This window comes from Lissotriton helveticus, chromosome 3_1, assembly GCF_964261635.1.
Source record: "Lissotriton helveticus chromosome 3_1, aLisHel1.1, whole genome shotgun sequence".
NCBI lineage: Eukaryota > Metazoa > Chordata > Amphibia > Caudata > Salamandridae > Lissotriton > Lissotriton helveticus.
The window spans coordinates 1,723,431,194-1,723,446,319 of record NC_136061.1 but is presented as its reverse complement, the minus strand read 5'-3'; the positions used below and the strand labels follow the sequence as shown (position 1 = coordinate 1,723,446,319).

The 15,126-nt window shown below is 43.7% G+C and overlaps 1 protein-coding gene across 1 annotated transcript in view; it reads right to left on the bottom strand.

Annotated features, from left to right (window-relative positions):
- Positions 1-1,492: 1,492 nt before the first annotated feature.
- THEMIS2 (thymocyte selection associated family member 2) overlaps positions 1,493-15,126 on the bottom strand; it is a 209,282-nt gene continuing 195,648 nt past the window's right edge. The window contains exons 6-8 of the mRNA XM_078682504.1: positions 9,710-9,823; positions 2,204-2,937; positions 1,493-1,650 (exon numbers count right to left, since the gene is read on the bottom strand). Coding sequence (XP_078538630.1) covers positions 9,729-9,823 — 95 coding nt within the window. The 3' untranslated portion in view covers positions 1,493-1,650; positions 2,204-2,937; positions 9,710-9,728. The remainder of the gene's footprint in view (positions 1,651-2,203; positions 2,938-9,709; positions 9,824-15,126) is intronic.

Sequence of the window (15,126 nt, the reverse complement as noted above, 5' to 3'; positions counted from 1 at the left end):
ACATGGCTACACTTTTAAAATGCATTCGTGCAGCTCAATTTAGGAAAGTGCAACAATAGACATTTCTGACAAGTATTTGAAAGCTACTAATAAATTGGCCTGATTGATTTAGATTATGTAAGCTTTTCCACATTTAGGAAGTTATACCCTTCAGGGGGCCTGAGGCAACAGATCGATTCCACCCTTCCTAAGCCCGTCTGCAAGAAGAAAGGGTTTGTCAGAGTGAAAAAACACACACAAGTGACTTTGCCAGTTCACAAATGTTTCCTGTGTCAACTTTGTGGAGCATATTTACCCAAAAACTGTTGGAGAGCGGAGTTACACCTAAATTGGTAACGCCACACTCCGACAGTTTCAAAATGCAGGGATGCGCCGGAGTCACAAGAATGCGGCGCACCCCATCGTTACTAAAAAAGCTGCTCAGCGCATGCTCCCTAGCGCCATTTGGCTACTTTGCCTGCGCTGCAGAGGCAACTGTTTATGTGTATGAAGGGACACCTTCTTGCACATAAACAATTTTTACAGGCGATTTGCTCTATGTGTTCTGTAGAATGCAGCACAGGTTGAAAGAGCAAAATACGAAGAGAAACAAAACATTTCTACTTGTATCGCCTGCTTATGACCTGCTTATGACCAGGTATTCCCTGGGGGTATTTTTGGCATTGTCCCATACCTTGTAAATATGGGGCAGCATCAAAAAGCAATGGGTGTTGCGGCAGAACGCTCACTGCAACACCCACTGCATGCGCCATTCATGCACCATTCCCTTTATTTGCAAGGTGGTGTTAAGCTATTTTACATGGCTTAACGTGCCTTGTAAATAAGGCGAAGGAGTCTACGCCACTAGAACGTCGGAAAAAGGATTGTTCTGGTGGCGTTAACTCCTTGTAAATATGCCCCTTTGACTCCTTAAAAAGAGTAAGAAAGAGTTCAATCCCACCTCCACCTCTCCTTAACTTTGCAAAGGGATACATTAATGGTTAATAACGACATATGAGGGCAAAGCATTGACAGTTTACAGACTAAACCTGTCAGTAATAAAACATTTGCAAAGACAAAGCTGCGTGTGGGACAGCTCTCACGGTGCCTGTTGCTACTGTTGTTGTGGCTGTGAAAGGGGAGTACTGGAGGGAGCAGAGAAGAAGCCAAAAGTTCCCACAAGTCCAACATGCTCCTTTGGTACCTAGTTTGCAAAGTGCAACTTTTTGCTAGGCATGGCATCTTCTGTCCCTTTAAGAGTGGCAATAGCGGTTCATTGTGAATCTGGATGGAGGTCTGCTGTGTCTTTGATTTGTTTCATTCCTGTATTTGCAGCCACTTTCAGCAATCACTCAATGTAGCCTGTTTAATGAATACTGAAGAGGAATTATTGCCAAGAGTCCTTGGCAAATGGCATATGGCGTATTTGGGTGCTGATGCATGCATGATTGCATCACATGATAAAACATAGTACGCGATAGGACCTGGCCAATAACACATTGGGCCTAGAGTGTTTCGAAGGATGTAATTTAATGAAAGTACAGATCAGAAAATTAAAGTGTAAGCCACAAAATATATGTACATTCATGGGACCTCAAACACGGCATACCACCAGAATGTGTTTTTTTTTAGGGGGGGGGGCTTGGCAACTGCAGTGAGGAAATAACTGAACTCTAGGGCATATTATCAAGGGGGTTTATCTCCGCTTTTTTGGCTTTAAAAGCCGTGAAAGCGGAGATAAAATTATCTCCCTATTATCTAGCTGTCGCTAACACCAGTTAGCGACAGCTAGTAGGAGATAGCGACCATCTTGGGCCCCACTTTGCATGTCAGTGATATTTATCACTAATGACATGCAAAGTGGGCGTGCCAAGATGTTAGCGACTGGAAACAGTCGCTTACATCGCTATCTCCTATTACCAACTTTTGGAGATATACGCGCTAAGCGCGAATATCTCCAAAAGCTAACACCTGCCCTGAGCAGTTCTTAGCCATGTTATCCAATGGGAGGTGGATAACATGGCTAAGAGCATTAGCTCGGTAATGCATGAATATCGCGGACTTTTCAGCGATATTCATGCATTGCGGCCGTTTTTTATCGCATTTGCGATAAACCCTGGTAATACCAAGGTTAATCTGCGATAAAAATCGCCGCAGCCCAGCGGTAAAATTTTGTCTCTAACCAAGCAATAGCGATAATTATCGCTATTGCTTGGTAATATGCCCCTCTGTTCCTAAACTGTAGAGCCAGGTGGATTGGTTATTCACACTCTTAGAATGGCGGACAGTTGGCTGCTTGAAAGCCTCTTAGCCTGCTGCGCTAAAGTCTGTCGGCATCCTCCATCGCATCCCTGCCTTAGGACATCACGGCTCCATCACAAAAGACAAGGCAATGTCCAAGCATGATAAAGATTGAAGTGCGTGTGGGAGATTGTGGTAAATGCTGCCAAACTGGCCTTTAGGCACGTCCAGACGGTATCCCAGTCTACCTCAGTGTACAGAGATGTCAACGGTCAATCACAAAGGGAAAAGAACCCACAGTAACAGAGAATCACGTATATGTGGAAAGTCTATATCCATAGACAGTTGGAAACAGCCTGAGATTGAATTTCCAGCTGTGTTTTTCCCAGCAAAGAGGTAATTCAACGCACGAGAAGAATCTACACTTTTGTTGCTGTAGAGGATCATCGTCTACTTCAAGATATACATATGAACACTTCTAACTCCTTCAGCCAAGTTGGCTTCTGTAGCTGGACCTCATTCCATATTTTGCCAAAGGATTCCTTTTGTAACTATCTGTAATGAAAGCGATTGGCAGGTTGCATTGTCTGCCCTCCGAAATAAGACGGCGTCTATGGCGATGCAGTCTGGTCTGCGATGAAAGTTCTCCTCCGCTCACCAGTGCATTTTCCTCAGCACTGGAGCACTGATGACAGATGTGAAGCAAACATCAATGATCTGAAAGACAATAGTGACATAATTGTTTTTTGTCTGAATCAAAGCTCTTCTTTAAGAATAAGTACAATTCATAATAAACTAACGGCAGAGCAGAAAAAACAAGTTGTAGGCATGTTGAGATTAAAGATCATCGTGTTCATGGACCACCTCAATTTCAAAGTAAGCGGATGTATTTTCAACCGCAGATTCTCTCTCGCTCTCTCAGGGTAGAGGTATACAGTCAGTGTGTCACAGAGACACTATGATCACTTAAAATGTGATTTGTTTCTAGGGGTCAGGTTCACAAATTTCTAACCTTAAAGTGCTGTGTAAACTTTCCACAGTGCTGCAAAATACGTACCGTCCGATATACAAAGCTATTTATAGCAATGAATATATCCGGATGGCTCCAAATCACTCCATTTACTTCTGTGAGAAATCGCAAATAGTTGTACTGCTATGCAATTGTACTCCACAATAGGGTACTGTTATGCTCAGGTGAGATCAAGGGCAGGTGTCTTGCACATCTAACCTGGGCTTCTTTGGAATTCTATAACGCATATTAGCAAGCATATTATCGCCGTTTTAGTGGCAGTTTCCTGCCGCTAAAACTGCAATAATTTTCACGAGGTTTTTGATATATGCCCCTTCATTTGAGCCGGTGGTTGCCGGTGGGGGGCACCGGAACCTATTTTTGAGGACCGTCACTTATTTTTCTGTATCATTTATTTATTGAGCGCAAGAGAGGGAAATTACACAGATTGGAAAGACGGTAAAACCGTCATAAAAGGAGAAAGCAGGAACCCGCAGGAGTGATATGAAGGGTGAGGGTGTGTCTAGTGGGGGATTAAAAAGGTATGAGGTGGTTTTAAAACGACCAGCCTAGGCATTCCATTAGGCAAAATTTAATTGCAGCAGTTTCGGGCACCTGCAGTCTTTCTTTCACAAATTAAGCATTGATTGGTTTGACAGCCCAGAAACGTATGAGTTTGTGGACCGTTTGTCCAAATGTTTTGGTTGTTTCTGCACCTTGCACTCGGAAATAAATTGAAAAAAGAAAAGCTTGTTGCTGTTTCCGGTGGGTTGTATACTTTGGGCGGTGGAACTCCAATGCTACATTTGGAATATATCAATCTATATATATATTTACTTATTCATTGAAAAAGGTAAAGGTTAAGGGTTAAAGGAAGTTATAACTAGATGAACATGTCAGGAAAAACATAGCATTCCAAATTTAAAAAACTATGAATATCAAGTAACTATAATTTGTGCTTAAAATTAACTATAAATCGCGCCCTCCTTCATGAACAGTATAGGTATTAATAATCTCATTTCAGATGTAGAAGTGATGTTATCAATTATGTCTTAGAACATGTCATTAGTGATGTAATATGGGAGGTAATTAGCACTGCATGGTGAGGGCAAAAGTTATAGTTACTTTAGGACATAAGTTATAGTTACTTGACATAACTATAACTGGTGAATATCAGTGGTTTAGTTTGTTTAAAATGGTGTTTTAAGTGACATTTTCACTGAACTATAATGGTCCTTTAACCAATGTTTTTGTTAGTGAATTTCTAAGATTTTTGTAAATACCTATTTATAACTATCACTTCAACATTTGTTTTTTTCCAATGAATATTTAGGGCTCTTTTAATGTCATTTGATTAATATTCTACAGACCATCAGACATATAGGGTTATGTTTTTTCAAGTATTTATTCAGTGCTGCTGCATTCTCTACAGCCAGCCCACAAAACTTAAAAAACATGCTGGTCGTGCCCTGCCCAGATTGGTGCACCACCATGCAGCCAACTGTGTGTACATTAGCTCTTGCAGGGCATTAGGGCACTCCTTGCGAGAAACATGGAGTAATAAATGAGCGGCTCATTTATTCTTCTTCTCTATTTTTAATGAAATAATTTTTTGGTGAGTGTCTCAGTACCACTGGACATCCATCTGTTTTTTTTTTGTTCTGGGTGGCGGGGGAGCCACAGAGCCCCCGGCTTCCTGCAAGGGCTCCCATTACATGGAGCAGAGCAGGAACCAGCCACACTATATTTAATTGTTTTTTCAACACTGGGGCACCTTGGTGCCCACCCGGCGGAAGATACAACCTGGCTAATGTTGCAGGCTGTGAAGGGAGGCCCAGGGCAAACTCGGCTCCCAACCAGCAGGATCTTTTCTACTCTCTCTGGGTGGGAGCTCAGAAGGTTTTCCTGCATGCACTCTTGTGTGCAGGGAAGCAACAGTATCCCAAGGGATGGGTTCCCCGGGATACCATCACTGAGCAAGCTCCGATGAATGGGATCCCCAGGCCATACCATGCCTTGGGGTTTTGGGCTGCACACCCTCTTCCTATAAAAGAGTAAACAGCCTAGGAATAGGGTCCCTAGGGCTCTGATAAGGCTCAAGGAGGGAGGCCACAGTCCTCTTCTTCCCATAAAAGTATCAACAGCCCCAAGGGATGGGGTCCCTGGGGCCTTGATATGGCTTGGTGGGGGCACACACTCCTCCCCATAGTGCTTGACTCAGCCCGGGGAATGGGGTCCACAAGGCCTGGAAATGGTCCAAGGAGGAGAGGCTGCAAGCTCTCCTCCAAATTAGAAATCATTGCGCTGCTCCCGGGTCCTGGCCCACCCTGGGAGCACTTCTTTGTTTTTGTTTTTCACCTTGAATCTGCAGTAAATTAAGAAACATCAGGAATCATGCCCATCTTTGTCCCCATATATGTTTTTCTGAAACTTTTCATCCTGCCACAAATCTGTTGATGTGGTGCCAGCCAATCAGATCTTATCTCCAGATCTGTCAGGTCTGCTGATCCTCCACGGCCTGAAATATACATATATTTTGTACCTTAATTTCTCAAAAACTACTGAATGGATTTAAAGCAAATCACAACACTAATGATTTCCTGACCAAGATATAGCTTTCTGCCAAATGTTGTGTAATTCAGTTCAGCCATTTTAGCCGTAGCTGTGTCTAATTCTCCTATGGAACTATGCACAGAGAAAGCATGTTTTGGGACTGCTAGTAGGTAGCATATATATATATTTTCCCCAGTGGCAGCTGAAACTGGGTAGGTAGGACAATGTTGCCATAGGAAATGAATTTTTTGGTTTGCCAATACTTTTGGTGTCTTTTGACGAATCTGCATGAAACTTTCCAAAATATAGTCTCATCCACCTCAGCTCTTTTCTGAAAAGTTTTGGGGTGATCCGTTAGGCAGGGTCTGAGGAAACAAATTGAAAACGGAAGAGCAATACAGCAAACATGGCTAAACTGAATTACACCATATTTGGCAGCTAGCTAGCTCTTGATTCAGAAAGCGCATTGTCATTTGGTGTAAATCCATTTAGTAATTTTTGGGATAAACCATAGGTTTCAGGGGTGTTATAGTTAGCTGGACATTTCACTCGTACAAAACCATTGAAATTCCTATGTTATAGTTAGTTCTACTAACTATAACTCGCGTGCCCGCAATCCACTGCTGATGATGTCACATATTGAAACCATTGACACAACAATACAAGTTTCTAAAACCCCACTCAGTGATTCCTACATCTACACACACATATAAACACTTACCTACAGATTCACTCATGGATTCCTATGGAAGGAAATACAAGTTACTTGTAAGTACGGTTAGAATTACTTTTCAGGGTCAGTGCTGGGTTCTCTCCTGATAACAGGTGAGTAAATCGGAATGCATTGTTCGGATGATTTTAGGTGAATATTTTAAAGTTCCAAAACCTCCATACTTAGAAGAATTTCCAAGTGAAACCAGTCAATGTTAGCCTATGGAAGGAAATTCAAGTTACTGGTAAGTATGGTTAGAATTACTTTTCAGGATCAGTACTGGGCTCAAAGATGCAGTACTGAGCCATTCTAAGTGGAGAGATTAAGTCCCCTTCAATCCTAAGGGTCCCTAAGGTCTAAGTAGCCCACTAGGTACCGCCAATAAGCGCCACAGACCTGCGTTGCAGAGAGGTGTAAAAAGGGGTGTGGCCTCTGAACACCTGTCTGCAACGCAGAGGCCTTTAGGAGCCCTCAGTATTGAAAGATAATTAATTCCCTAACTTAAAACGTGCCACAGGGCTCGTTTGCACAGTGATGACGGAAGGGTGCGTGGCTTGAGGTGACATGTCTGCAAACACACCCTGTGGCGCGTTTTAAGTTAGAGAATTAATTCCTCCTCAATCCTGTGGGTCCCTGGGGGCTAACTAGCCCACCAGATACCTCCAGTACGTGCCAGGGGGCTGCGTTGCAGAGAGGTGTTCAGAGGCCACGCCCCTTTTTACAACACTCTGCACTCTGCAACGCAGCTCCGTGGCACTTACTGAAGGTACCTGGTGGCCTAGTTGGCCCCCAGGGACCCACATGATTGCGGAGGAATTCATTCCTAAACTAAATCCACGCCACAGGGTGTGTTTGCACACATGTGAACTCAAGTCCCACCACCTTCCTTCACCACTGTGCAAACGCGCCCCGTCCTCCCTGAGCAACCTTAGCGCTACGGGGAACCCAATCCCCAGAGCCGCTTTCATTATTATGGGGAGGTGGCGTGTCCCCCTGTCCTGAGCCATTTTATGGCCCAGACCCCAATTCCCTAGACTCGATTTGTTTTTTTATGGGGAGGCCCCCCTCCTCAATCCTCTGCAAGGACCCCGGGACCCCATTCACCTAGGCCGAAATACTTTTTTTTTCATTTGGCGTATGGCCCCCTCCTCCTTGAGCCTCTGTATGGCCCTGGTGACCCCATCCCACAGGGCCAGTGTTTTTATGGGATGTGGCTGCCGGCCCCGCCGCCCTGAACCAATAGAACAGCCCCGGTCCCTATACCTCAGGACCCGAAGAGAGCTAGTGCCCTTGGCACCCCATCCCACTGGACCCTGTCTTGTTCCCTGCCTGGGAGAGTGGGGCCAGGGAATTTAAGTCTAATTACTTGCCTCCACTCTCTCTGGCCGGTAACGTAGCTTTACTCCATTTTTGCAGCAGAGAAAAAAGCTTGTTTCTGCCAGGTGGGAGCAAAGCATCAGAGTCAACCACCCTAGATGGCACTGTAGTGGGAGTCCCAGTTGGCACCGGGGCACCTATGGTAAAAATAACAATGGCCGGCTCCCACAGGCACCCAATTGTGGGTGTGCTGGGTAGGATAAGGACACCCAAAAGAAAAAGAGGAAAGAAAGGAAAAAAGTGTCAATGCATCTGCTACACCAAAGGAAGCTATCCTTCTGTCCCCCACCTTATTCTACCTAGTCTGTGTCTCGAAGGTCCTGAGGAAGACAGCACATCAAGGACAGACCTGTACCTGCATCAACCGACACATTGCACTGTCAGCGTGGTTCTCTCTAGGCCTGTGCTTACAGGGGAAAACAAGCGTACGATCACAGTGCCAGCTCCCTGATCATGTAAGAGTGGCGACCTAGGCACTGGCAGGGTGCAGGAGGGAATGCCCACGGGTTGGTGTACAGACATTTAAATAGAAATATAGAAGTGCTGGTACTCTTTGTGCAGAGTACCTATTTGTTCCTGAGTGTTGGTACTCTCACATTAAATGTATTGTAACCGTGCATCAATAAAGAAGTGCAGGTACCCAGGACTAGAGACTACCTGACCATTTAAAGCACTGGTGGTGGAGGTGGGAGCCAGAAGGACAGGTGTATTTATCTATGGACGGGGGAGGCAACAAGGCAATATAGGGAGTGCTTGGGGACGCTGGCAAGAGGCCAGTTATTTTTTTCAAGGGGGCAGGGCAAAATGCAGAGGGTGGTGGGGTGGGTGGCAGGAAGACAGGTATGATTTTTTCTGTATTTTGGGAGGGTAGATGCAGAGTGGCAGAAGGCCAACCATTTTTTATATCTTTCGGTGCGGAGGCCATGTTCTGTATAGCTTCCCAGTTACTCCTCTGGATAGTAACTGAAACCTGGGGCAAATAATTTAAGGGGCCATATATAACATAAAATAATAAATATGTACAAAGTAAATGACGGATGATTTTTAACTTGGGCTGCTGAGTGAAAAGTTGAGCTTTGTTCTCATCTATTTGATGTCGCTCAGAACCTCTCAGTTAAAAAAACATCCCCGTTATTCACTATTACTCTTCTATAATTCTATGCGTTAGTCAACCTCTAATCTAAACTACACACAGTGCTTAATTTGAGAAGGTGGTTTCCGGTGCTCAACATCAGCACTTATTTATCAACACCGGCACTTATGGCAGCTGCCACATGGTAGCGCTGTTTGTATCATTTAGAGATGAGCAGAACAGCAATTGTTTATTAATTCAGTATACATTAAAAACAACTAATACCTGCCGCCCAAGACATTTTTATAGCTGTGGGCCCTGGAATAGGCTGAATTGTCATACTTATAGCAGTGTGCTGGTTAGCAGTTGTGTAGCTACAGTGACTGGCAACGCCGGCAGTGGCAATGGGTGGTGCAAGCTTCGGAGGCCCCCTGACAAGAGCCCTGGCACTTGTGTATCTCACAAGTTAAGCACTGACTACGCATTATACTATCAGCTACCAAGAACCTACTGACACTGAAAATGTTTGCTCAAGTCTTCAAATGCTCAGTAGTCAGACTTTTGACATCTTGATTTCTATTTCTCATGCACACTTGTGTGATACCATATCATCCTATATCCTGTGGATGGAATACATTTCTCTTTAAGTAATAAACAGCAAGCATAGACTTTAGTGTCAGTCCTCCCGTGAGGACTGGCTTTCTCTTCTTCAAACCTCACAGCCTGACAAGGTTATCAGAGCAGACACTCCAGAAAGGGTCCTTACCTTTGACTCCAAAGGTGTTTTAATAGTGAAGGACAGCTTCATTCATTTTCTTTATGGTGGATGCTAACACTCCATCTATCTCTTCGTAGTCATGCCGATCATCAGCACATGCATCTAGAAGAAAAACCATACTCTTGTCATTGCACGATCGTAAACTTAGAAAGCACAGTCAGACAGCTCGGGGGATGGGGAGTAAGGTGGCACTGATTTTATAGAATATCTGCAAACCGCCAGGAACACGTTTTGTCCATATTCCTCATTCCTAGAACTCTTTCTTACTTTTGTAGGGGCAAATGGCCCTACAAGATCAGAAAAAGATGCCCTAAAGATTTAAAATTGTGGGACTTGTCATGTTGCACTAAGTTATGAAAAGGTTATTGTTGCAGGTGACTTAAACAGGCATTTAGGCAACACGGGTGACATCTAGGCATTGGAGATAATTATGAAAAATTGAAACGTTAGACCTTGTGCTAACAGTATCCAGTCATAGGCACAGGTCTGTGGTCTTGTAGAGGCACAGTCCTTGGAGGAGTCTCTCTTTTATGGAAGGACATCCACTACTTGCTCTCTTTTCACCCCACTTATTATGTTAAAAGGCAAGTCTGTCCAAAACAACTATATCTCCGATTGGACGATAGCTGAAAATTCATCTTGGAGCTTTAATGCAGTCCTTATGTCTAGATGTGTGTGGTAATTCTGTAGATGATAACACTTGTCATCAGGACTTAAATTACTCTATTAACACTGTCCTAATTAGAAGGGTGGACTGCAGAACTAAAATCGATCAAATCTCTTAATGTATGGTCTAATCATTCACTAAGAAATGAAAAACTTTAAAGCCGACAGCTGGAGTGGTAAACGCCAGAACGCCTATTTGGAATCTGACTTAAAATCCTACAAAGTACAACTAAAAACACATAACAAGCAATACCACCGGTCAAAGTACGCTATCTCTTTCTCCTAATGGCCGAGGCTCAGAATTCTTCTCACCAGCAGTTACCAAGACATTTTCGAATTCTAACAGAATTACTGGAATGAAATAGTATTTTCTTCTACAAGGTACAAAGCATTTATGTGGAGATGAAATCCCATTAAAACTCCTTGAAGTGTTAATGTTTTCCTCCACCTCTCCTCCACAGTAGGCTTATTACTGGATCGCTCCGGTTGTATAGTAAAAAAGAAAGTACGGCCTGACATATAGTTACTGTGTCCTAAACATCATTTACAAAACTACTATCCCACAGGATTATTAACTCAAATCTGCTGATATTTTGGTAAACAAAATTTAGTACACAATTTTTCTTCCAGATAGTATTTAGTTCACAATATTCTGGTACCATAACATTCCTCCACCTCTCCTTCAGTGGGCTTCTTTAACACCAGTGACCATGAGGTAGTTGGTAGTAACTCCTGACAGCCTCTGTCCAGAGGTGGTTTGAGATCTCTAGTCCTGCTCATCACAGAGAGGGTTATGGGATTGATAAAGTCTTCCCTGCAAACGAGGCTGGTCTCAGACACATGGACGGAAGGTGACAACAAACCTCAGTTGAAGAAGGAGAACCTCGGCTTGAATGATGTTATCAATTATCGGCCAATCAATCTTCTTCATGCTCTGGGCAAAATCCAAGAAAAGCTACTTTCCAAAAAGCTCTCGAGATAACATGAGCAATAAAGGCTCTTGAACCTTGGCAGCTGGGTTTTGCCGGGGTAGAGGGACTGACACTGCACTGTCAATGGCGGTAGTTGATATCAGAGAAATTTTGGACCAATGTAACATGGCATAAGTGATTCTGTTGGATCACTTTGTTACACTTGATACAATGGCCCACCTTGTTTGAGTAATTTGAAACAGACGCCACTTTGTAATATGCTTGCCTGATGCATACAGACATTGTTGCTGCAGTTTAACCATGCCTTTGCTGCTTTGCAACCTCCATACGTTAGCCATGGTGAAGTATGGACATTTTTGCCTTTCTCTCATAGTCAATTCTCTACGTTCTGTCTGCAGTCTCCTTTTACGATGTTCCACCCTCTCTACTCGTACCACCCTTCTCTACTCATACTTTGCAACTACACATAAAAACACACACAGTTTAGATCCAAGGCAGAAGGGCCAAGGGGATCTGGTATTCCATCCTGCATGGATGAGTCAAAGTTATTTCCTTCTCCATTTCCTCCTGGGGGAGATGAAGATATCTTTAGGGACATTTTCCTCTAAATCAAAGAATCTATTGCACAATTGGGACAGTGTTAGCATCAAGAGACCCACTGCCCTCCATAAGATGTACTTGATTTGCTCTAGTTGCACCCCTTCCCTGTCTATCTACAGTGCACTGTTGTTTACAGCTAGTTTTGTGCTAAGCAAGTAAACAGACCTACAGAATTATGGCACACGGAAGACCCAGAGAGATCCCATGTGAGTGGATGAAAGGATTATACATTCTTCTATGATTTTGTGACCACTGAGCTTCGGCGTAGCTTGCAATGCCATCAACTATGTGACAATGTTCCTACAGGCTATGAATAGTAAGTAAGTACATTTATTTTTGCATAGTTCATTAAAACCATTGTAATTTCTCCATTAAAAGAAATTTCTTCTACACATAATACATTGTTCTCCACACCCATAAAATTACATCTACATAAAAATATGTGTTCTATTTCACATTTCCTATTTAAAATCATGCGGTTAATACATTTTAACGAGCATTTTTAAATAAGATTCCGTTTGATTTTAATGTCCTCTAAGAGTTTAGCGAAAGGTCAAATTCCGACATTCTCTTTTCTGCCACCTTCATAGATTTAATACTTTTTAAACAACGTTAATAATTCAGCTTGATTTAATAACCTCTAAAAACATAATGAAGGGTCAAGTTTCTGCATCTTTTTTTCCACGACCTTCCTAGTGTGGCTCAATGGTTAGAGCGGCAGACCCTAATGCAGAGTTCTGGCCCGGGACCAGGGTTCAATTCCCGCCTCGGCGGGTTTTGGGCTCAATTTCCTCGGACCTGACAATTCTCGCCTCGGTGCCTATTCTAATCATGGGTCCCACGCTGCAACTCTGGGCAATAGCTTTCTTAACCTCCACACCGGCCCCAACAGCGCTAGGATGTCTGGCTTCAGCCTGGCGGTGCCCAGGAGTGGACACTTCACAAGGAAAGCCAGGAAGGGTTCCACAGCGGTATGAGTAATAGCGCCAGGAAACCGTTTGGTGGCAGTGCGCTCTACAAATACCTTGACATTTACATTTACATTTACATATGAACTTCACCAAGCTACAGTTCAACTGCGGGTCATTGGGTGCAAAATAGGCAAGAACTGCATGTCTTCGTGAGCTGATTAAATGGAATTTCAACAAACGTTTCCTTACCTCCATCAGTTTCTCGCAGGAGCACAGCAAGTGTGGCATGTCCTCAGACGCTTTGCCACATAAACGACAGAGGGATCCCCCATTATCCTTAAGCCAGTGTGGGAGATGGCATATGCAAGGTAACAGACCCAATCTATACTTTAAAAACTTCAATTTTGTAGTTCTTGAGTACCCCAAATCAAGGTAGCTCTGTTGACCTTGTTTAGAGTAGGAGCTTAGGATAATCCACCCATGTGACCTTTTGGCAACGAGCGCCTTATCTTCGATCCATGAAAGATGTTTTGTTGTTTTCTTTACTAATCTTTTGATCGTAGTATGATTAGTAGGGGTATTGCACAGCTCCTGTAGTCCAAGGTTCACCAGGCTGTTTTCCAAATACTTAGCCGATGGCGAAACTGGATTCCGCTCTAGTTCTGACCATAAGTAGCCGTTTAAGGTTCCCTTTTTTGCCTTCCGGACTTTGTCCCACGTAGGCTATGAATAGAAATGGCTTAAGACTCACAGTGCATATGTTTTTTGAGAAGTGTGCAACATCATGGGTTGTTAAGTGGTATTTAGTAAATCTCCAGACAATACGTTCATATACAGTCCTCTGACACATATTCTAAAGTATCCAAATAACGTTAGTGACTCTATAGATGACATTTATATGGACTTGCCAATAAACAACATTTTTACGTTGACATTCAGAACCCCACCTTTAAAGGAACATTCAGATGGCGTGCTTCCTATATTGCTCAATCGTTCATGGGGGAGGGGGGTTCTTTACTCTGGTTTGTGGATCTCCATCTTTGGTTTGTGGGTCTTAATCACAGTGATGTTAGTCTCAGTCTCTGATAGGTCAGTCTGTCTGTGCTAGGGTAATCTTAGTCTCTGGTAAGTGGATCTCAGTCTCCAATTTGGGAAACATACACTGGGCTTTGGCTCTAAGTCTCTGAAGCCTCTGTTTCTTGTGGTTCTACAGCGCCGGCGCAGCCTCTGGAGAGGATCTTATCTCTGGCCCCACTCCCTACCTCTTGTAGGTCAGATTCTGGTGCATGGGTCTCAGTCTCTGAAACCTCTGTTTCTTGTGGTTCTACAGCGCGGTTGCAACCTCTGGAGAGGATCTTATCTCTGGTTTACGGGTCCCTACCTTTTGTAGGTCAGACTCTGGTGTATGGGTCTCAGTCTCTGGGGAGGGCCCTGCTCTCAGTTTTAATGTCCAATAGATTAGTCTCAGACTCCAGTTCATGAGTCTTACTTTCTAGCTGGTAGCCTCAGCCTATGGTAGGTGCATCTCACGTATACGGGTTAGTCTCTGTTAAGTAGTTCTGATGTGGTGTACAGTCTCAGCACGGCTTGCAGACTCTGGTAGGTTGGTCTCAGTCTTTGACTGTGGGTCTCCACTATTGGTAGGTGTTTCAGCATTTGGTAGGTTGAGCTCATTCTCTAGCAGTATCATCCTAGATTCTAGTTTGTGTTTCTCTAATTGTGGGGCTAATTGCTTTCTCTGGAGTCTCAATTTATGTGTTGTGATTCTCAGTCTCTTAAACATCAGTTTCGGTTTCTATCCTGTGGATCTTACCCTCTGGTGGGTGGGCCTCAGTCTTTGGTAGATCCATCTCATTCTCTAATGGGTATGTCTTATTTTCTGATTAGATGGACCATAATGTGAGTTACTGTCTCAGGCAAGAACCTCGGTCTCTGACTGGCTGGTTTTCTCTGCTGTGTGGTTCTGACCCTATACTTAGGATCATCGGTATCTGGTTTCTGGAACTCAGTCTATGGACAGGGTCTCTGTCTCTGGTATATACATTTTCATCTTAGGTTTGTGGACCTCGGACTTTGGTAGATCAGTTTCAGGGTGTGACTTGTGCAGCTCCAGCGCAAACTGTTAATTCACATCCTCTGTAAAAGGAACATGACCAGCCCCACACTAACTGTGGCCTCATTTGTGAGGTGCCACTTGAGTTTTACTGTACAGTGCGCAAAAGGACCCATGCCCACAAAGCTGCTTTAACTTTGAATGATTCAGTTAGAAGAAGAGGCATCTTATGGATGGAATGCC